Source organism: Anguilla rostrata, chromosome 4 (assembly GCF_018555375.3).
Source record: "Anguilla rostrata isolate EN2019 chromosome 4, ASM1855537v3, whole genome shotgun sequence".
Lineage (NCBI taxonomy): Eukaryota > Metazoa > Chordata > Actinopteri > Anguilliformes > Anguillidae > Anguilla > Anguilla rostrata.
Window position 1 is genome coordinate 20,876,019 of NC_057936.1, and position 24,327 is coordinate 20,900,345.

Sequence of the window (24,327 nt, forward strand, 5' to 3'; positions counted from 1 at the left end):
AAATATTTATCAATACAGTTGAGCAGTGTCATGAGGTCACTGTGGTGTAATATCTCACCATAGGGACAAAGTGGCTATGTTTCATTTCAGGAATATCTATTAATAATGCCTTAAATAAAAGTTCTGAAGTTCTTGGTTCTGAAAGCCAGTCTCTATGTGATGCGAGCAATTCAGTCTCCTTGATTCGGAAAAAAGCTCATTGGTTGCCTCGTAAAAACCCAACCCGTGCTTCATCTCAGGTGCTCGGAATTCAGCAACGTAAATCACACCTGAAAGAGTGACAGCCTCCAAATTTTCCATGACCAGACATGACCCTTTTTGTCACAGCCATGGTACTTTGTGACCCTGTCTGACCCCGTAAAAATTTCCAAATGTACACGTTATGCTCCGCATATGAGCAGTAGTTCAGGGTGGCACATCTGGTCTAAACATTAAAATTAACACTATGTTTTCTTGAAGCAAAGGGTGGTGCCAACATGTCCATTAGAATCAGTGACAGGACCAGATGGGCTAGGCTCAGAACCAAATCTGGCTATTCAAGCATGCTGTCAAATCTGTAGCTGTAATGTTTCTTGCAACTTGATCCTCAACAGTAGAATTTTAACGTTTGGTCTTATATGTGTTTTGTAGACACAGTGTTTGAATCGCATAAATCTGAAGCTGGCTATAATTCAGGAAAGGCCCTGGGTGGCATTCTTTCACTCTTCAGTTAGACTCTTGGGAAATGATCTCTAACTCATGCATGAATTATTCTGAAAGGGGTGGCAATGGAAATTTTGCAGTCTTTTACTTTATTTACAGCCATAGCTGGTTCCTCAGGACACGTAATGTGGAAGAAAGGCCATCTTTCCAACAGAAAAAGGGAAAGAGTTAAGAATCTGATGATTTGCCTGAAAAGCCTGTTTAATGGATTTCATTCATGCCCCTTGTTTCCCTCCTTTCTCCAAAGATACTCTGGGATTATTCAATGCTTTAAGATAGTTGAGCATTTTATAGCCTTCGCTCGGCTAAATGCAACGTTTGGCCAAGCGAACAAACATCATTGCAATATGGTCATGGCTTAAAATGTAACTTCCTTTCCTGCCATTTGTTTGAACTTCTCTAATTTGAAATAATGGCTGGTATGTCTCCTTGTAGTACAAATTGTAACTGGCAAAAAAAATATTGATTCTGGAAGACATTTAATAGTGTAGAGATTTAGGAAAAGCTTAAGCACAGACTAAAAGACTGATTTATATTCTGGATTGTTAGGACAGCCAAACCAACAAACATTGGCCAACATTGAATAAAACCACAGGAATACACATGCTGTTTGTTGAAAGAAAACCTTTCATGGATCAAATCAATTGTCCCATATCAGTTTTGTAGATGACTGCATATTCAGCACAATGTTAAGCATACAGTTAAGCATCCATGTAATGTTTCATTGTGGAGGTGGGTGTTGAAATTGGAACTTGTTCCTTTTCTGGGATATGAAAGACTAAGGAACATTACAACAGTAGTCAAGAACAAAAGCATTACTCAAGCTTTCAAGCTGAACTGTCTAAATGTGAAGTGGAATCAGTCCTGGCTGTCTTTGGGCCCTCTAAGTCAAACATGCAGACCCACACAATTACAAGTTTCCATAGATCTGTAACGATGCTAGAGCACCGCATAGTGTGTGCTTTTACCTATAATACTTTTCATTACATTCATTTTTTATCCATAGTGACTTACAAGGAAAGAGAACAAAAGTGCATCCACAAAAGGTATGTGAGCAGCAGAGCCAGACCTGGATAATATTTCCCAGAACAGCGAGCTTTAGTGCAGCATTCATAAAGCACTAAATGTAAGTTAGATTCAAGAACCATAGTAAGTTGGTTCTATGCCAACCTAGAACCATATTACAAATGAGATTCATATAACCGCTATCTTATAAAACCATTACACATGTAATTAAAATCTTAAATCCTGAAGTAATAATAATAATGATAATAATAAAAAACGCTAGGGAATAGGATAATAATAATAAATATCAAAATTATAATAACAAATAATAGCGCACTGTTAGTACAGGGATACCTGAACACTTTGGCCTAAATTAGTGATCTCCAAGGTACAACCTCCAATTGGCACTGCTCCCAGAGAAGGAAAATACAGCCTCAGCCTTCGAAATATTGCCAGAATATTTGCCAGCTGTTTTCTTTTACTTCTGTCGGAGGGACAAATGTTACTCGGCATCAGCCTGTATAATACATAAACCAGGTTTTTAAATAGGGTGGCCTTTTCACAGAGTTAATGGCACACAATTAATAATTTTACAGGACATTAAAGGCAGCCATTTTGGTAAGGTCATCATGAGGTTCGTTGAACAACAAGACTGCTGGGAACTGTACCGTATGTTACCATGGCTGTTAATGGCCTGGAGGCCTGGATATTCTACAGTGGCAGAGCCTGGTCGTTCAGGTAGTCGAGCACGTGTCCCCACCCTTCCTCTCGAGCACAGGCCACACATCAGTGAAAGCCATGCTGAAGGATGAATGAACAGTACTTGACCGCCGGACCTTAAGATTCCTGTGACTCAGAACTCATTGCATCAGTAATCCTCCTTAGACTGCACTTTTGGCCATGTTTGATTTTTTTTCCAGGTCGGTTTGAACAAAAATGCACCTAAATTGGGTCTGGAAACCCCCAGCCCCTCCTTACCCTGCTCCTTCAGTCAAGTAACGTCGCCCACACAACCAAGCAACAGCGAGCAGTTTCATCAGCCAATGAAAATGGCATGGAATCTATGAAAGCTACGCTCAATTTAGACGGACGTCATTTGTTTGTTTAAAAAATGCCATTTGCTGCTCCTGCTAAAAAAAACCCCAGCATTGCTTAAATAGACCAGTCCGCCTGTACCAAGGGCAGGAAAGTAATTAATTTTACAAATAAAGTGATGATTTTAATCTAGAATCATGGGAGGTAACCATATTTTGCGAGGGTCTGGCTTTGGGACGAAGATAAGGCTTTAGAGCTGTACACAGAGAATAATTGCTCACCCTTTACGAGTAGCATAATCATTCAAGCTTGCTGTTGTGGTTTGAAATGAATTTTCAGAAAGTGGGATGGCAGTGCTCGCTTTTCCATGATGGTTATGCTGGCAGGGCAACATTAGAGAGAAAGCACAACTATTATTAGGCACCTTATCTTGACTGCAGGGTCCCACACATTCAACGCATAAGAGGGAAGGCAGCATGACTTCTGACCTTGTGGTTAGTACGCCTCTGTCGAGCGACTTCGTTTGGACGCGGTACTTCGGCTCAGCTTGTTGAAAGATGTAAACAGGACAGTGGGCTTGTCTGTTGCTCCCTCTGCGCTTGCTCTCAGTGAGACAAGAGGAGAGAATGCCCCTGTTTAAACAGAGGCTACCCTCCGTCTGGGGTGCATCCCCCACTTCCCGCGCAGCCTCTTCCTGGTCTGAGTTCTGTTCTACCTGCTTAATAGCAATAACACCACCCTTTGAAATGGATCGGCTTTACGACTCCCTGCTGCTGCTGATGCCTCTGTCTCTTTATCGGGAGCCTGTGGAATGGAGCCAATCCATGCACAGACTGCGGCCATAAATTCTTTTTAGCCACCGAATCAAGACTTCTGCAGACAATGGATCCAAAAATATTTGGCTCCATCCGTTGCAGTATTAATCGTCTTCAGCTGCGCCTCGTCACAGCTATGCAATAGATAATAATGTCTAGGCTAAGGCCCTTTGATTTGAAATGACTCAAATATTTAACATGGTATACAGTGTGATACTGAGATGTGTGATATTTTTGTGTCTAAACTATCTGTGGCGGAAGAGCTCTGGAAAGGCCCTTTAATCTCACGGTCAGATTCGCGTCGTCACGGCCATTGTTTGGCTCTGCTCTCTGTCTCCTCACACCACTGATCTATGTTTACTTGTCTGTTTGTCTCCAGGGCGCTGTGATAATACAGCAGTCTTTCAAAGCCCCATTACACCCGCCTGTCTCGGGAAACAAGGACAGCAAAGGCTGGGAGCTCCTGCTGAGGGCCAAACGTTTTTCTTTTCCTTCTCTCGACAGTGAAGTCACATGTTCCTGTCCTTCATCAAGAAAAAATATATATATTAACAAATATCAAAAACGATCATGTCTGTGCAGCCAGAGCCTCTCTGTCTGTGTGGAGCAGCCGTGCACAGTCTCGCAGCTGCAGGAGACCCACTTGTGCGGCGTAAATGCGTCTGAGGGAGCTTTACTGCGCTCTGTGCCGGACCTCGCATTCCAGCCTGTCTCTCAAGCCGTCGGAGGGAATCGTGTCAGAAAGGTCATCCCTGGAACAAGCTGAGGAATCGCAATTAGTACAAACACACCAGCTTCTGGGGTTTCTCTCTTCTTCTTCGCGCAGCAAATTTATTATTCTAACATCAACATGCGCTGCCTTGTTGAAATATGACCTTTGAATATTTTTTTTATTCCTTTAAGTGAAACAAGGTGTCCTTAGTCAAACAGCCAGAATATGAAAGCCTTTTCAGGGCCAGATATAAGGCTCTTTCACTGTCACTCTGGAGAGAGATGGATGAGGCAAACAAAGAGCCCTCGGACCTCTTGTGAGTAGCAGGGCTTGTCTACGGCAGAAACATTTTCTCTGGTAATGGCGAAGGCTGTTCCCCCTCAGTAGGAGCTACATTGAGACGGCCTCGGCTCATCCCAGCATGCACTGCTCTACAGGACACACACGAAGGCTGCCTCCTCTGCGACTCTGTCAGTGTTGCTGGACCTCCGCCAGCACCTCGGCCAATAGCAGTCCATAAAAGTACAGCTGAGTCCTCTTTGCGGACGCACCGCCGGTCAATCACCCAGGAGTGAGCTACACTGTTCTCAGCACCCCATTACCAGCCTCCTTGCCCCTTATGTGTCAGTGATAAACCCCAGAGGAGGCTCTGCATGGCACTGCATACATGGAATTACTCCTTGACACAGAACTCCCCCGTCCAGTCATCTTCAGGGGCTGGTATGGCAAACTGTCACTGTAGAATGTGGAATCTTGGGAAGACAACTTACTTTTTGTATCCCGTGATTTTACCTCTACTTCGGCCACTGTCTTGTGATGCTGACCATGTGACCTGTTGCATAAGTATATTAAAGAAGTTTGATATTTCATAACCCAATTCGTTTAATTCAGATGGATAGACACTATTCTGGCCAGCAGGTTTCCCGGGGCAACGCTGTGCTGAGTAATGCAAGGCCTTGGATTCGGCCACAGCTTTAATCAGTCCCAGTTTCACCGCCCACCACCTCTCTCCCACAATTGCTGCTATGCTTCTTATTTGTGTGTTTGGAAAAAAAACACAGGTTGCCATGGTGATTCATCAATTTTTAAAAAAGCTAAAGTCAGTGCACAGTGTCTCCTAAGGATAGTGTGTTCTTTTTGACTGGTAATAATTCTGCTAATGAAAACGCTGATTTTTCTGTGATAACATAAGTGGATGCAGTCAAATGCAAATGTTTATGGAATCAATTATTTGTTATCAGAGAGTACAGTTTTCACAAATCTTTCTGGGAAGGACTTGGCTGTTTCAAATTAATATGTTTATGCCATTGGATTAGGTCCGGTGTGATCCTAAAACACACTAGATTCTTGAGAATCCCAGATGTTGAAGATTTAATTTCCATAAATCTCCGTTTCTCTCTTATAGCCCATACAAAAAAATCACATGTTCAAAAAACATGAGAAGAGTACATGTGAACTACAGAAATAATTTATAAGATGAGAGCGGAAAACGATACCCTATGGACGTGAAAAAAAGCCAAAAAAAACAGATGTGAGTTTCTTTTCACATGTGAATATTTTAATTCACATGTGAATACATCACATTCACACGTGAAATTGTGACACATTGTGATGTGAAAAGGCAAATTCCATTAGATTCTTTTTCGTAAAGGAGATGAAATCCTTCAGATTTTTTGACTACTTAATTGTTCATGTACAATTTCTCACTGAATATTGTAACACTGCGGTTATATAGTCAAAGACAAAGTCATTTATCATATTTTATTGTTATTTAACATCTATGTATTGATTCTGTCTTCAACATCTATTATGTCTCTCAAACAAAACCCTTCTTAAATTGAGAGGTGAAGACTAACATGGAAAGTTCCCTCAGGACATCTTGTCATGTCTGCTGTATTTGTGTCTGAAAATGTATTTCCAGGTCATGAACTTCAGCAGCCTCCAGGAGGGTAGGCCATCAATGCCATAATCATACTCTGTCCGTATTCCACCAAGGTCAATGATTGAACATCTGAAAAGATGCTTTAAAACTGGCACCAGATTCAATCCATGCTCTGTAGGAATTCGTCCAGGCATTTTGTAAGGGGAATAAAGAGGAAATACTGACATTGGTCATGTTTCCTGTTTTTTCTTCAGCAGACCTCATTGCCTATGCAACAAGGTGTGTGAAGCATGCCAGCAAGACACATAGAGCACCACGTCTGTGTAAGTCACAAGAGGTTCAAAGTGTTGGTTCACTATCGCCTCTCAAGTCAAAGTGTGTATCCCAGGCCGCTCCTGTGATACACTTCCCTATCACTCCACAAGCTCTGCAAGCCATGATGGCATACAGACTGTGACCTGTGATTGTCACGCGCAGCTCGGACGCTGAGACTTAGACCCCTTTCATAATATCAGCAGAGTGGTTTGTGGATGTTTTCAAAGCATTCCTTCACGCGTCCTCATTTTTGCCATACAGCCTAGGGGGAGTGAGCTCTGCTTTCAGAAGCTGCTGCAGTCAGGCAGAGTAGTTAATGAGCTCAACACAAATGCTCAAGGTCCATGGCCCAGACGTCCTCAGGTGGAGTGACTGGCTGACAGACGTGAACTGTTGTTACTGAAGCTTTGGGTGATCTCCGACTTTGAGGTGCTTGATATAATTTAATGTGATGATTTCTCAGAATGGTCATCCTTTCCTATGTAAACAAGTCAGAGGTACAAACACCATGAGTCGGATTTGCCCCACTAGTACATTAGACAAGTATCTTACTAGTCTTTGCTTACTCAAAATTATCCTGGAAACACCTATCTGGACTGGAAACACACGGTCACCACACCAATAATTTCATAATCATTCTGTTGGTGCATAGACCTTTCAACATTAATCATTATGTTGCCACAGTCCATGATATTTTTTAAATGTGTAGTCCCTCATCAACCACAAGTATCAAGAGCATTGTTGCAAACAACATTGTGCCGTGATTTTCTCTTATGATTCTACAGTACCGGGAGGGGGGGGGGGGCTCAAAGAGAGAGGGCCCTCTGTTAATGCTGAGCCAAACCATCTAGAATCATCTGGTGGCAGTTTTAACAGTGTGGACATCCTCAGTGATTGGCAAGCTTTCATAAAAGTTCTTCCAAGTTTAAAGAAGAAAGGGGTTTCTTCTCTCTTATCACCAAAATACACAACCAAAGCCCTGGAATGCTTATTGCCATGTTATTTCACACAATGGCCTTGTGCAATGGAGTTGCATCATAGAGGTCATCTAATACTGGAATCCTGTAGCCTTGTCAGCTAAGATTGTGTCTCATGATAACTGGTCTCATGGTAGTGTCTTTGAGGGCTGAGCAAAGCACAAAAGGTCCTGACTGTCTGTGCTGAAGGGCATAAATACACTACAGTTCACTAAAAGCAATGCTAAATATCTAAGGGGGCTTTCATCTGACAAGGCGGTGGTCAGAAACACCATTCAACTGTGCTGTGGCATCACTAGGGTCCAGGGTGGTTCAAAACTGTGTTTAGGTTCGCTTTCAACTAATCAGTTATTGGAATGTTAGGATATAGAATTGTCTTCATTCACACAAGGACACAAAATAAAAAATCTAATTTGTTTAAACTTGGCAAAGGAAAGGCCACAAATAGACAAACTGAACATCACGTGTGGGTCCGTTCTCTGTAACTGTAAAAAAGCATCTTTGCCAAGGACCTGTCAATAAAAATGTCTTCGGCGCATTCTCCTTTTGGCCGTATCCTCTATCAGTCTCTCTCCTGAGATGGTCCAGGCTGGCCTTCCACGGCAATGGCTGAAAGTCAAGTAAAGTTATGTTCCTGTGTAGTCAGTGATGTCACTGTCCCTGCTTTCCCCATGAGAATGTTTCCCTTCAGCCTTATTACCAAGATTTGTGCAATTTCTTTTCTTGACATTTGCTCATTTCTAACTACTGTTTTGTAACCAAGATAGAAAGGAATCCTGTTGCATGGTAGACCCACCCCGAAATGTTTGAGCTGTGCTGTTCGGGTAGGGCGGCCACACTAATAAATTCATTGGTTTAGGAGAGCACTGAGGGTATTTTGATTTTATTTGACCTGATATTTAATATTTCCAAGCCAAAGCTTATAGAAGTAGCTTTTTATATATACAATTCAGTATCAGGAAGTCTTCTTTGGATTTTCTTCCATTCCATTTTTTTGAGGAAAGTATAGACAAACAGCTGAAAAGGCACAGAAAATGAATTGAAAAAACTGCAGCATATATTGAGTTCTACTATAATTAACACATTTTCACCTATAAGAGGAGTTACCATCACTGCTAATTTACTGGGGAAAAAACTTACTGTGTATGAAAATCATTTTTTTTTAAATTTATGCCGCTCATTCAACCATATAAAGAACAGAAAGAGATTCTTAACAGCTGCACTCAGTGAATTCCATTTGATATGGGTGTGTTACTTAGTTTGAAGATGGGAAACAGAGAAAAAGGCATATGGTGCTGCTTATTTTTGAAAAGGGGTAATGTGAATACTCGCTCTACTAGGAATGTTCATTAAAGTATTCATGTGGCAAATTAATGGCCTAATAGCAAATCCATTACTTCCTTGGTTAGGAATGCAGCAATCTTTTAAACTATTCTGCTGTAAAACTACACTTGTAAGTTCACTTTGGGAGAGTGCCTCCAAATTAATTAACTAAACTTGACCTGTTAAATCAGTAACCAATAAAGACGAAAGTAGAAGCATTATCATTTTATCTGGTTCTATTTGTTTGTTAATTTACTTTTCAAGACAAATTTCATATGGAGTACTCTAAAAAAAAATATGATTAAACCCCTGAAATTCATAACCAATTCTGTGCTGCAATAGTTGCCATGTAAGGGCAATGTAATAGACCACTGATCCTTCTTGCTCTCCTGGGCCCATTTTGCCTGTGGAAATGAGAAGAAAATGCAAATGGCCATGTTGAATGGTGCCAGGTACACCTGTATGTGGTCAGTGAGAACAGAACATAATTCCTTAGACAAAGAAAATGACCAGAGGCAACAAGTGACAGCTGAGATTTTCCAGGCACTGTAAGTAGTACCTCTGATATTTATGATATCGCTGCACTGTCTTGAAATAGCCAACAGACAATGTCTCGCAAATAATGTGTCTCTTTCCTGTTGATCTAATTAAACTGAATTCTTCTTAGATATATTTTGAATTGAGATCAGGGGGACACTATTGAAACTAAATCATCCAAAAAAAGAGGTCCTAGTGACACACCTGGTACAATGTCATGTGATTGAAGCTTGTATGGGGTACTCTGGCAACAGGCAGCACAATGTTTTGATACCGTATTAAAGCACGCATTATTCGGTAATTACATGTGAACAGGCAGACCTACATTGGACCATTTACAATATATGGGCTCATTGTTATTATATTATACAAACTGTGTTTAAAAATACCAATAAAATAACCAGTAAAATTATGTTCTGGCAATGAATAAACTTACCGTGCAGCTTTGTGGTTTGGTGATTTGGCGTCCAAGGCCTGGCTTTTTTTAAAAAGGGAAAAGTAAGATATCACTAATAGAATGGGAGGGGGCTAAAGCTCGGTTCACAGATTGCGGGGGTTACGATATAGTTAGTTGGGGAGGGCAGTACAAGAAGTTTAAAGCGATGGTCTACAGAGGCAATAAGGGGAGTCGGGTTTCAGTGTTCAGGAACGGTGGAAGCACTGAAGGACTAAGGCAGCCTTTGTTCCATTTGGAGCTGCAGGCAGCTGAGAGGGAGAGGGAGAGAGAGTTGAGGGAGAGAAGGCTCTGAGTCTGACTGGGAGTAGTGCGGGCTCCAACTCTTCACTGTATGCACATATGCACGAGTGAAGTTTTTTTGCGAGGAATTTACATCAATAATCGAAGATGAATTCCCGGTGAGTAGTTTTTTCTTCCAAAAATCACTGTAACGGGACTGCAACTAGTTCATCGTCCCATTCATCGTAACATACGCTTTTACCGGCAGACTCTCGCTGTGGTCCTTCGGTATACATCTCCTCCTGTGGTACTGCCATCTTCCTGCTGACGCGCAGGTTAAGAAAGGTAGGCTATGTCATGTTGATTTTTTTTAAAGTTCCACTGTTTAATCGTATAAGCTTTCTACGTACATCTTACTAATAATATGAGTTGTCATCTGCGTTAATTTGCCGAGATAAAGTAAATGTATGAAGTTTCTAACGATAAATATCAAACAACTTGCTGTCAATAGTCTAAAGTAGTTTTTTTCGGAGAAATTTGCTGACGTGCATTCATACTATCAGTTCTTCCGATGTTTTACTTGAGTGGAAAAGTTGAGTTCTCCATGCACTCTAATATCAAGTGTCATTTGCGTTTTGATCGCTCTGAGCAGACCTGGAAAGTAGTGTAATGTTGCATAGGAATGTCCACAGACAAACGCATCATTTAAGGACCAGCGGTACAAGTCCCAATTCAAGCAAAGATTTCACAATTGAAATGACTGATGAGTACGTATGGGCTTGATTGCTTTACTGTATCAGCTATCAACTTCCTTTTGGTGCAAATCTAGAACGCGTGCCATAGTTGCACTGGCAGCTAACCAGATAAAGCCACCATAAATCACACATGGCATATTGGCTGTGCAGACACACTGAGAATTGCTTAGTCGTATTTTATCCCTTTAGGCATTGACTAATGAGTTTAAAATTATGTTATCTCCAACAGGGATGGATCACTTCTTAGCACTTTTTGTCACTCCCAAAGAATGCTCAGAAACTAATCATGAACTAAGCTTTATGACCACAGACATTTAGAGAACTGAAGCATGCACATAAGTCTAACTAATATGGTCTTCATTGGGTTTTGGTTAAGAAAAAGGGTCACAGTGGTCTGCAATTACCCCATGGTCAATTTTAGTCAGATGGGAGAAAGTAGTAATGTGAAAAGGATCATGCTGCAGATGCTGTCAGGGTGTCTACCTTTGATACGGTAGCCTACTGTATTTGCTGGTCCACATCATGCTTAGTTATGAAAGCTACACATCTGTGACTGCTTCTCTACTAAACAAATGATGATTCAAATGAGGAATTAAAGTCCAAATGAATTAAAACAAGTCCACCAGTACGTTTGCCAGACAGACCGTGTTGGACAAAGATTTCCACTTTGTAAACAGTCAAGAAACAAACACAGTTTCCACAGAAACGACCCATGCTTGTTTATTTGAGCTCCTCCATGGAAATCAATGGATTCTGTATAGATTACCCTAGTCATTAGATCAGCCCTATGAATTTGATATTTGGTCTCATGAGCCATATAAATGTCAGTAGCTGAACTCTATGGCCAGAACATTGGCCTTGTCTGAGTTGTGATACGAATTCCTTGTGGAAGGTTAAGAGTGGGTGGTGAACTGCACTGTGTAGTGCAGGTACCAGAGTTATGACAAAGGGTTGTTGCTGCTGATGAGGAAACAGCAAACAAGTCCACTGACAAAGATTAAATTCAGATCATGTAATATCCTGATCTGAAATTGAGGCCTATCTAAATATGTGGATTGGTTGAAGGATATATCAATAAATAATTAAGAAGATCAGAAGCCTTTCAATTTTTGCATTTCTGCATTTTTAACCATGACATACGTTTTTGGGGTTAGCTGAGTGAAAGAAAGAGAGGAATGTAGCCTACAATTTACATTTTGATGTACACAGGCTCAGGAATAAGTTCAAAGCTGTTATTTGTTAGTACAGGACTAAATGATCATGAATCTAAAATATTTATCTGAAGGCTCTGCCCTCAAATGACCGGGGTCTAAAAAGCTGCAGATTGTGTTGACATCAGCTTGCGGTGTCTGTGATGGTGGCATTCAGTCTGTGGCGGTGAACTGAATCTCAAGGGATAATTAAGGCTGACGAAGCACAACCTTAGCAAACTCTGTTAATGGCTAAAGCAGCTCATGAAAAGTTAGACCTAATATTAGTCCCCCCGGTTCATCTGCTGCAAAGAGACCGGTTTGCCAGAAACCTCTCTAGCTGCCTGGCCATGATTTAGACTTCAATGTAAAACTGTTTAACAGATTTCATCTATAGGAAGACTTGCATGGCTTGCTTTTAACATAACATCCATTTGCGTTACAGGAAATGGCCTGTTGTGCCCACATTTAGGGAACAGCACTGTTGCCTTAGCTGCAATGTGAATATTCAACCCAGTTGTAGGTCCAGTTTCATAACCAGTGGCACAAAAGACCACCCAGTTTGTTTGAAATACATTAAGCGCAATAAACAGGTTTCATTTTCAGTTTCTGATGTTATTTGGGTACTGCTGTATTTTTTGGGTACTGCTGCATTGTATGTGTTTCCATCAACTGCTGAACAGAATGCAGATCTGTGTCCAGGTCAGCATTTTCACTGATTGGCGTGTGCTGCTATGTGTAGTGGGGTTACTTTGCCTCTGTGCCGACCCAGGGGCTGCAAATACTGGGTGAGTGGCAGGAGTCTATTTTACCCAGATGTGACCCCCTGCACAGCAGCCTCACATGAGTAGCATTAGGGAACGCTCTGAGAGGAGATGATATTATCGTAGAAGCTTTTGGGTGTAATCTCTGTCCAAAGTTGGAGCTTTAATGGCTTGTAGAAGATCCTAGTTTTGATATTATCACAGAGAGCATGGCCTTATTCTTTGGTCATCTCTCCTCCACCCACCTTCCACCATGGCTATCTTAACCAAGCCTGTCTGCGTGTCCCCACAGAATGTAGTTCGCTATGACACCTGTTGACTTAAGGCACAGAAATTCTTCTTAACCCCAATAGGCTGTTACCTGTTGTCTTCCGGTTTCTCATAAAAGCAAAAAAAAGATGTCACCTGCTGTACTTGAGTCTTTTTGTGCTCCATTACTCTAACCTCGGTGTGAGCGAGGGATGAATTTGGGAACAGGGTGAGAGCAGTTCTTATGTAAGAGTCTCCACTGCGGAGACTCATGTCAAACTCTGTGCCCGTCTGCACAGCACAGAAGAGCTGGCGTTGAGCAGAGTCAGAATATTTGCCTTTAGAAACTGAGCCAATTTCATTTCAAATGCTGGAAAATATTAAACAGAGCGGATGCAAGTGCATTAAGCGAGGTCTCAGTTTCTCGTCCAGGCACGAGTTGCATATAAAGGACTGTTCTGATGGCAGGAAAAGCACGGTGTCTCTTGCTCCTCACTGTCACTGCTGAAACGTATCTTGGCAAAGGGACACGTGGGGAACTTTTCCTTAGCGGATACCGAGAGCATAACTACTGGTCTCAGTGACATTCTCAGAGTTTTTGTGTCCTGGCCAAACCTGGCTGCTTTCTCAATCGTGTCTGCCTCAAGTGACCGTTCAGGGTGAGCTGCACACCACTTATGACCTCATCGTACTCTCTGTATTGAGCTGTTCGACTTTGTGAAATCAGCTAAAACACGTATCCCAATTAGGCAATTCAGGCCGGTGGTGTAAACATCCTATGTCATTTCAAAAATGGATGCCAAATTTGTTTGCCTTCTTCCATGCTCGGCAAGAGTCCAGCCAAAGATTCCACTTGCTGCTTTTATATTGCAAATGCCATGTTTGGATGACACATCTACAGCATGTTTGGAAGTAAAGTCAATAGTTGTAACCCTATGATACATGACATCAGGGCTCTTTTGAACAATACTTGCTGACAAAACAGGAGAGTGTATTAAAAAAGTTCCCCATGTGCTATGTCAATGGGAATACCATAACTAGGGTAAACAACCCCCATCAAAAAGTGCTGCAAAGGCTAATATTTTCTCAGGCAGCACACAGCACGTTAAAGGCCACCCCAACACCATGAAACAATAATCAGGATAATAATAACAGGAAAGCAGTTTAAATGTTTCCTGACCTCTATGGCAAAATCCAGCTGCTAGATCAGCAAACTCCGCATCTGATGGCTTTTGTTTTATTACATCTCTGTACGGTGCCATTTTGCAAAACACATCGATGAAAAGTTTCCAGACTATTCTACATGCACATAAGTGCTGTTTATGAGGAGGTTGTTTCCACCAGCCCGCGTCCGATTATTGCTCCCACTACGTTTTATTAGTTGTTCTGTTCGTATTGAAGCCTGGGACCTTCAAAGCACCCTTCAAAGCTCTCATAGCCTTTGATGCCATTTTATTTTCCTGATCGAGGCTGAGTTTCAAATGGAAGAGCAGATCACTGTCTCCAGGATGCCAGCTGTGATGCTGACCCCAGGGGAATTAAAAATATATACAAATACAGTGCTTCTTAGGTCACTTCCAGAAAGGTTGCTAAAAGAACCAAATCCATAAATATAAATGTCTCAAAATATTTTCATGACCTTTTTGGGGCGTGACCGCCTTCCTGTCAACAGTGACAGCAGCAGGGCGGTTGAAAACATCATCCAGTGTTCATTCGTGAATGGAAACAGTGTCAGAATGGAATGATGCATTAAAAAAGCAGGTGTCTGTTTTAGGTCTCCAACACACAAGCAGTGTATAGGCATGCTGAGCAGTTTTTTTTGACTACTCTTTGATGCATTGGGGTTTCCCCTTGGACGTTTGATTGAAGTGCATTGATAGGGGTGCGCAGTAATGAGTAGCCTCATGCAGGAGAGGTGAAAAAATAATGGAAAGCCTAATGATAGGGAGGCCGTAGTGTCGACAGAGTCATGAAGCATTCTCACCTGAGAGCCTGCAGCCCTAAAAATGCCTCATGCCTTTTCAAGTTCGCTGTTGATTGTCGTGCGTTTGCACCTTGTGGCAGAATCCGCGAGGGAGGTTTTGGTTCATCGTGCGGAAACGCCTTTGTCGCAGCTGTTGGCGTTCGGCGCTGTTCACATTGGATGCACATCAGGGACAGGCGGAAGTGCATCAGCGCATTCCCCGGCTCTGTGATCTAACCGCAGACCGCTCCAAACGCAGGGTCACCCAGACCGCTGTGCATAACGCTGTGGCAGTAAGGCGGGGAGCTGGCTACGCTACACGGCCTATGTTCGCTGCTTGAGTAAAGCGCACACACATCATCGCAGTGCGGTCTGCTGGTCCAGCTGTGAGTTTTCTCTATGTCATTGTCCTAAATTGGACATATTGCTTGTCTTGGCCCACACCGAGAGCATAAATTCCTTTAGAACTATTTAGAACTGCTTAAATCCTGTTTTTTTGCCATCAGTGGTTGGATACCAAATTCCTACAACATACACAATGAGAAAAAAACACTCATTAAGACACGCAACACACACAAAAAGATAGCACAGTTTGGTATGGTCATTGCACTGTTTTGTTTCACATCTGAAATGAGTACTTTCATTGTTCTATAAGTCTGGTAGATTCCATAGTTAGTCACTAAGAATCAAAATAAGAATATGCATTAGCCTACATAGTGCTGGCCTTGGTGATAAAACTCAATCATTATCTGGTAAAATTCATGACATTAACAATAATAAATGTTTACAAATTATTTTGAATAGCCATTATTTTGTGTCTTGTGGTGGTGACTTTCTTCAACCTACGTTACATAGCTTACATGCAGAGAAATGCAATGTAGGCAGCCAATCGCTCTGCATGAATAGGCCTATGCAACAATTTGCATGTTGTTGATGTTACACACGTAATCCTGCTTAGAATGACTAGAATTACCAGTACTAGAAGCAGTCTAAGGTAGCTACCTGCGTGTCTATAGAATGATACTCCTCTGTCAAGGTTTCATTGATTTCTTAAAGGCACTGTAAGAACCACCCCTGAACTTGCATTGAACTCCCAGACAGTTTGACATCCTAGCACTTTTGTTTTGTTCATAGATTGTACTTTCTCTGTAATCGACACATATTAGCTATATTCTGTAAGACATTAACTTGAGGTGTGTAGTTTTTTCGTTTTTGAGAATGTAAGATTTTAATTTTTGCTAGCCATTACTATAGACTGGTTATATTTTGTCTTTCGGAGAGCAAGGTTACAGCCTGTTTGATTATTGCTTATTAATGATTTATCGGTACATAGTAATCTGTCTCTGACCCCACTGTAGTTCGTGCAAGCCTTGTTGTGGAGCCCCGCTCCCTGGAAGTAGATGTTAATTTGGATGTTACGTTCAACTGTAAATGGACTGGCTACCCACCCCGCGGCTTCAGCTGGAACAAGAAGGGCGACGACATGGTGAGCACCAAACTCATATCCTGAATGTATACAGTCCCCTCCAAAAGTATTGGAACAGCAATGACTGGCCAAGTCAATCACCAGACCTTAACCCAATTGAGCATGCATTTCACCTCCTGAAGAGGAGATTGAAAGGAAGAACCCCCCAAAACAAACATCAACTGAAAGAGGCTGCAGTAAAAGCCTGGAAAAGCATCACAAAAGAAGAATGCAACAGTTTGGTGATGTCAGTGGGTCGCAGGCTTGATGCAGTTATTGCAAGCAAGGGATATGCTACCAAATATTAAGTGTTATTTACTTTCATTTACTTAAATACTCTCTGTTCCAATACTTTTGCTCACCTAAAGATTGGGTGGTCTGATACCAAAAGGTGCTATGTTCTAAGTACTTTAACACATCTAGGTGTAAATACCAGGAAATAAAAGCTGAAATTCTGAACTCTCGTCTCATGTTCATCTTTTTTTCTCAACCCCAAATGTATTGAATGTATTGCAAAAACAAAGGAATTGGCCTTGCTGTTCCAATACTTTTGGAGGGGACTGTATATATTTTTTAATTTCTAATTCTTATACAGTATCTCTCTCTGTTTCTGTTATTCACACTCTCTTCTCATTCAGGGAGTCTGGGATCTAACTTTGGAAAAAAGGCACGTTCCACAAAAGATTTTTTCATAAAAAGAAACATCTCTCGCCAAATGTACATTTGTCTCCAGTTTTCCACACCACATTTGGAAGTAGTGCACAATAGATTTGGGACACTTTTACACCTGAGTGTGTGGCCTCTCGTAATAGAATACAGAGAAATCTCTCTAGGAGTCTGACTTTTATTCATGTCATTAGTCTTCCTTGATATATAGGGCAGTAGTTACTGTCTGTGTTTTTCAAACTTTATTTAACTTTTTCACTTTTATTTCACTTAAAATCTTGATTAAAAATGGATACCACGGTTGCCAGCTCTCAAGCTTTGGATATTGGACTCACGCTTTCAGGCTCTGTCTTATAAGTCACCTAAACAAATTTCATGCCAAATGAAAAACAGCTATCTCAATTGCACCCCACACTCCAGGCAACAGTCTTGGGCACAACCTAGTCCATGAACTGAATCACCCACCAAGACCCACAAACTGAATAAATGCCAAGCCAGCTAGCTCACCAAACCTGGCAACTCTGGTATACTGGCCTAATTCTGCCCTGAAAACTGTAAAAATGCTTTGTACCAGTCTAATATTTATTAACATAAATAATGTCTTTGCCTTAATGCGCAAAAATGTCCAACATGATTTTTCTTTCATTTAATATACAACCAGTTAGAAATGTCATGTTCTGATCTGTTTTATTGATGTCTTCTGCCAGGGCCCAGGTCTGACAGTACAGCTCTAGTACAACCAGCTTCTGCTGCAGTCCATTTACTGCCCTGCATCATTCCACACCCCTTGAATGAGAGAAGAAAGTAATCTTTCTCACTCCATTTGATTCAACGACATCACATGTCCTTTATCTTATAAACTTGTTTCACTAAGCACTAAGTCTGTAAAATACATTTGACTAAATCTGCATCTTTTTGGAGCTCTATTACTGTGTTTCTTCTGTCTGCTCTACCTATCGCTCTCCTTCACATCTATCCTCTCTTAGCTCTGAATCCTTTTTCCCATCTCTTTTCTGTCTCTCTCTCACCTGGGCAGGTACTCAGTAATAATACCCAGCTATACCTGAAGGCTGTCTGTGTGTGAAGACTGTATGTGTGTGTTTCTCTCACCTGGGAAGGTACTCAGTAATAATAACCAGCTGCACCTGAAGTCGGTCAATCTGTCGGATGCTGGTCAGTACGTGTGCAAAGCCATGGTCCCACGCATTGGTGTTGCTGAGAAAGAAGTCACACTGAAGGTCAATGGTCAGTAAAACAGCCATGTACAGTAACCAATATAATGATAAACAGTACACGTCTTCATTATCCGCAGTAAATAAAAATGAATTGTGGGTGTAATAGTGTATTCTACATCCTTAATAATGAGTGTGTTTTCCCTGGCAGGCCCTCCTATTGTCTCCGGTGACCCAGTCCAATACGCAGTCAGAGGGGAGACAGGAGAAGTCAAATGTTACATCTCTGGCACCCCTCCCCCAGACAAGATTGTGAGTATCCCCTATATACCTATTACTCGACTGCACCCTAAACCCTACATACTAGTATTCTACTGCACCACATACTCTACCTCTCTACTGCTTACTATGGCCTACAATGTCTGCCCAACTGCACTCTACTCCCTATCCACTACCACTACTGCACCATAAACCCTACACCCTACTGTGATACTGTACCCAACACAATACACCATCAGATTGTTCCATCCTACAACCTACATACTACAAATGCACCCTAATGGTCTGATATGCCATAGGCATTACAAGTGGAATGCACTTTACACCCTTCACACAACTACTCTACTGTACTACCAAACAGTGTGTGTGTGTGTGCATGTGAACTTGTGTGTGCATGTGTGTGTGCGTGTGTGTGTGGTGCTTTAGGTGTATAAACCTGTGTGTGCACGTGTTCTGCAGGTGTGGGCATGGAAGGACAGCGCGTTGTCCGAGAGGTACACGGTGGAGCAGAGCCGGGTGCACTCGCAGGGCGAGGCTGTACTCTCCACTCTCATCATCAACAATGTGATGGAGTCCGACTTCGATTCTCCCTTCAACTGCACTGCCCGGAATGCCTACGGACCAAGCGCCATGACCATCGCCCTGGAGGAGACTGGTAGGTGTCTGCTTCACCACGGCTACATCTCTGCCCCACCCAACCTATACCTCTGCCCCACCCCTATACCTCCACCTGCCCCTACATCTCTACCCCACCCCGACACCCCTGACCCACCCCTATATCTCTGCCCTATCCCACCCTACACCTCTGCCCCACCCCCTACTACACCTAAAAACCTTAGGCCATCTCGCCCAGACCAATGTAAAGTGTACAGCAGATCCTTTTCTCCACGTGACTGTGTGTGAGTCTGACAGCAGGAGCCGTGGATCTGAAGTTGGCGGCTCTGGCTGCTGACGGAGATGTGCAGCTGGGTGGCAGCTGGGTCGTTTTGGGGCTGCAGCATTGCGCTGTGTGCACGCTTGCTCAGTAGGGTGCTGTCATTTTAATTGCAGGCTGCCGCTCAATAAGGCCAGTTTCATCCGCACAGGTGGAAAGCCCCTTTGCGGTGCCGTAGAGACGTATTTCGCCCGCCGCCTCGAAAGTATTTTGGGTTTTTGTTTGTTTTTCGGCATAATCAACTTGAGTGTTTTAACAGTCGCAGTTTGTGATTCTTGGCCCTGCTTAGTCTGCCTGCTGCATACTGTATACAGATGTTTTTTTTGATAGCGATCTGGCATCATGAAGGCGAAATTTGAGATTCAGTCAATTTCTCCTTTAAGGTTACTATTTGACTTTTTATTTGCTTTAATTTGACAAAAAATGCTTGCTTGCAAAAAACAAGTTGCTACAACTTTGCCAATCCCCTGCAACTGTGGACATTTTTCAGAAGTGGAAATATGAGCACATCAGGGTTACTGAAATGTGGTCATTTGGGAACTCAGAGCTTATAAACACTTATTAGTGCCGTGCCTTCAACTTTGTAAACCCTTCACATTGAATGCGCTGCCAGTATATGTTTAACTTGGGGGGGCTTTGCCAGGGCTTCCAGAGGTCCCATGCTGTGTTTCCAGCATGTCGTTACACATGCTCACCCTCACCTTTTGGAAAGGGTTCCAGTACTTTCCACATCATATATTCTCCTGGCACTCTGATGTTAACTGTGGCAACTATTCAGAGTTGAAATGCAACAGTTTGACATTTTGCATTTGAGATTTTCTCCTGGGCAGTAAGCACTGTGATTGTGGCATCTCTTGAGAAGGCAAGCAGTTTTCTGCAATATAATTTTTAATTAAGTGACCAGTTAAGTTTATTGAGCTACAGTATTAAAGTACACGCTGCTTACGACCTTTTGTTTAATAAAAAAAACTATTTGAATTTGATGCAGCTATTGAATAGAAAAGTGCTTGTTACATACCTGAAATGTAAAGCTATATATTATTCAAATGTCATTGTTCTTGGTTGAATTTATAGCTAGAGTGAAATTAGCTCCACTGTTTCTGTAGCCCCTTATAAATATAAAGGATGTTAGACGGAGTGCATTTTTATAGCATCGGTCTGCAATTGTAAATCGTTGCTGTTTTCAGTTGCTGATGGTGTCACGTCATTCCGGTTTATTCTTTTACATGTGACTAAGTTTACCGAATGAAGTGTGCTATCAGCAGTAGCCTCCTCAGGAGGGGACTGCGTCTATCCCACTGAGTAGAGTGCACTTGTAAATCTTCCTAGTTTTCATTTCCGCAATGGCCACCATAAAGACCACTTTCAGCCTACTTTCAGGCTGTTTTTCGCTCTTATCTCAGGACAGGAAGGGCAGCGTAATGTGTCTGATAGATTCTTTTGGATTCAGCGGATGTACTGTGCATTTTTACTCATTTGTGTCCATTTATGAAGGCCTGATGTTGTTCAGTGAAGGCAGCAGGATGACTGTGGAGATGGCTTCCCTGCAGCAGCCACGCACTACTTCCTGTCCAGCCCCCATTGGCTCACTGGCAAATCAGCTGATTGTTTCCACTTGTGAAAATGATTCTGCTCGATCCTGGCAGCGGAGCCAGCCGCTGCTTCGGTTCTACTGTATGGATTGTAAAAATGAACGGTGTCGTCACTGGCACTTCACACGAGAGTAAACAAACACCCCAGGAGAACATGGCCAAAAACCTGTCATCATCTCCAGCATGGAGGCCAGAAACAAGCACTCTCATAACCCAAGGCTGAGGGGTGATTGTTTGGTTGCCCGGGGCGTTGGAAGCCCTGCGGTCCTTTCCCTCTAGAGACAACCAGTTAGCAGGCAAGATGGCTGAATTAGACCTGGCAGGGCTGTAGGGGGGAGTCAGCATGTCATCATTTTAATTGGAAACATAATGAGCTAGGTGTCATACCCAGTCGTTGCTTTCAATTACACATTCCTGGCATTGCACGTCCAGAGACAAAGTCCTTCTGCTGGTTTTTTCATTGCTTTCATCGTAAGGGGGATGGATTCTTTGGAAAAGTGGTTTTCATGAAAAATTATTTGAAGCCGTCCAAAACAATATTAGTGGTTTGAAGCAGAAAGTGTGTTTTGCCAGTTGTTGGTTGTGTAGCCGTCTGTCTGTGATTACATTTATGATGCGTCATGGAAACAGTATCCAGGGCCTGAGCTTTTCTAGAATTTTGTGCTAGCCGAATGCACCCTGAAGTTATTCATTGTTTTTAATATGAATTTTTGGGGTGGGTAATTTGTGCATTAACTAGATGTTGTGTGAACAGATACTGCACCAGGATATTTAAAATGTGCTATAGGAAGATAATGATCATGAAATTAAGCATGCATTGTGTGTTGATGTGCTTTCTACCTCTGTGTTTTTAACCTTTCTGTCTCAGGTTCATCCATCTCAGGCTGTTACACAGTCAAGCGTAGTAAGCTTTTGGGCATTGTTCTGATATTTCCATCTTGAGGCCAGTGGGAGAGAATACTTTAGGTACAAGCTATGTAGATGGCGGTACTTGCAGGCACCATGGCAACAGACAGACCTTCCATGGACTAATTGTCAGGGTGGGAAACTCATTGTTGGTGTTTTATCTCAGGACTGTAGAAGAACTCCCTCTGAAAAGGCAGTTGAGGGGTTAAGTGTTGAATATAGACACCCTTGGACAGATTTATAGAGTGAGGTTACAAAGTCAGACGGCTGGGACTAACCTTTCCGACACTTCATACACTGAGGCTCTAAACTACCTATTGTCTGAAAATATAGACAAATATCCTGCTGCATCTCTGGAGTGATCATCTGTAGCACTGTGGAATGTTCATATTCATGGAAAAGTTAGTGACATTATTTAGTGTTGTTAGTGTTCTGGGATTTAATTAGTTTAAATTTTGTGTTCACCTTGATAATCCGCCAAAATAAAAGAACGATTATCCTGAAGGAGGGGTTGTAGGCTTGTTTTTAATGGGGTCATGGTTGCTGTTGCGTAGCTACATTTTTCCTCTCTCTTTGTGTCAACTCAGGTTTGAAAGTTATGCGCAGGAGGTTTTCTGCTATTCTATTTATTTTCTGCGAGATGATGCAATCTTCCCCATTCCGCTGTAACAGCGGAAGTCTCACGAGAAGCCGCTCTGTGCGTAATCCGTGTGAGGAAGGCTGGAGAGCCTGTCTGGCCATATAAGCGCTCAGGGGCTATTGGAGTCATGCCCTGTCATCCTGTCTCACTACATTTTGGGGGAGAGCGGGGAAGTGGGCCAGGGCCGCTTCTTCACTCTGCTGTAAGATGGGAAATTTTGAGGCTTGAACAAGGGATGAAAGGAAAGAATGCGCTTAGTGATGTGAGATGTGAAAAGAATTGTCTTCTTGCGTTTGGCTTCTTGCTTTCATCCGCTGCGTGCCCTCTGACCTCCTGGGAGCGGCAATTGTTCACTTGAGCCGTGACTTTGCGTCCCTGAGCGTACTTAGCGCTGTCACCGACTGAGAGAGAAAGGGAGTGAATTTAAAACCTCTTCAAAAAGCTAAGCCATAAAAGGGAATGAAAAAACAATAAATAAAAGGAAAAACACTTTAAACCAAAAGGAGAGAGAGAGTGAAAAAGGGTGTTCGCGTTTCTGTTTGTGCATGTTTGCGTGCGTGTGTGTCTGAGAGAGAGAATGATTGATTAAGGGAGGGAGGGAGACTAATGAAAAGCACGCAGTTGATTTCATTTCAGATGTACTGATTGCTTTATTCTCTCTGTTACTTGCATACTAAATGCTGGTGCAAAGTGTTATCACAGTTTTGAGTTACGTAGCTTCTTCCCAAAATACAGTCTTTAAATCTCTTTGTAGGGTATAAGCTTTTTGACTATGAACCTGCTGAGGACTTGCTTGAGGGCCCTGCATTTTCTCCAGTGATTTGTTTTGAGGATTTACTCTAGGACAGTGACAATGCACAGGCGCACAAATGCTTACTGTAGCTCTGCTACAGGATCAAAGAGCCACCAGACTATCCCCCGCTACGAGTAGGTCTACATGATCGTATATTGAGGAAGCTAACTGTTCTGTGTTCTTTTGTAGCCAGAAGCTTAGAATTTGGTCACTAAAGGCTAAGACCTGTATCTAGTAGTGATGGTAGAGATACATTCTGTGGTTCATGATGACATTATCTCGAAGGCATTTGGAATGCAATCTCACATTTGGCCCTTGCTGCCTAGGCATGCCATTGTCCATTGTCAGTTATTTATGCAACATTGCAGATCATTCTAGACTGTGCAATATGAACACATTATGAACACATTGATGAGGTTCAGCTGAACACTGGTTGCAGGTCAGTATGACTGTTTGGGGACCAGAGAAGGTGTGGTTACCCCGGGGGATTTTGCAGATGTCTGCAGATTTCTCAGAAGTCCCACTGACATCAGTGGTGGAAACAGATCACTCGTGCTAGCATTAAGTCTTACCCTGGCCTGAGGCCTTCCCTGATTTGTATCCCCATGGATCAAGAAGTAGCTCACAGCACTTGTGGAGAGAAGTACGAAGGTTTGTGATTATTGCATGCGGTTGATTAAAACTTCTCTGAGCAGATAAAGAAAAACTCTATTTGCCTGGGCTGTTTGTGCACAATAGCAGTAACAACTCATTCAGAGGAAATGCTCATTTAACTCAGTTGAAGATTTATATTCAGCTTGTGAAAATGCACTGCAGACTGTTGAGCGCTGACGCATTCCAAATAGACAAAAGTATTCCCAAGCCCCTTTGTCTCTGTGAAGTTAGGGTGTGGGGCTCTCTGCACAGCTCTACTAAATCCTGTCTGTCAGTAACCTTCGGTAAAGGACTTGAAGCAAACTAGCACCCCCCCCCCCCAGCCT

At 42.4% G+C, this 24,327-nt stretch overlaps 1 protein-coding gene across 6 annotated transcripts in view; it reads left to right on the forward strand.

Moving 5' to 3' along the window:
* Positions 1-9,894: 9,894 nt before the first annotated feature.
* Positions 9,895-24,327, forward strand: part of col15a1b (collagen, type XV, alpha 1b) — a 75,634-nt gene continuing 61,201 nt past the window's right edge. For 4 of the 6 annotated variants that reach the window (XM_064331286.1, XM_064331291.1, XM_064331290.1 and 1 more), the window contains exons 1-6: positions 9,896-10,158; positions 10,248-10,324; positions 16,259-16,386; positions 18,150-18,276; positions 18,415-18,515; positions 18,942-19,137. In XM_064331286.1, coding sequence (XP_064187356.1) covers positions 10,148-10,158; positions 10,248-10,324; positions 16,259-16,386; positions 18,150-18,276; positions 18,415-18,515; positions 18,942-19,137 — 640 coding nt within the window. In that variant the 5' untranslated portion in view covers positions 9,896-10,147. Of the gene's footprint in view, positions 10,159-10,247; positions 10,325-16,258; positions 16,387-18,149; positions 18,277-18,414; positions 18,516-18,941; positions 19,138-24,327 lie in introns of all 6 variants that reach the window. The other 2 variants (XM_064331288.1, XM_064331289.1) reach the window with 1 other exon arrangement.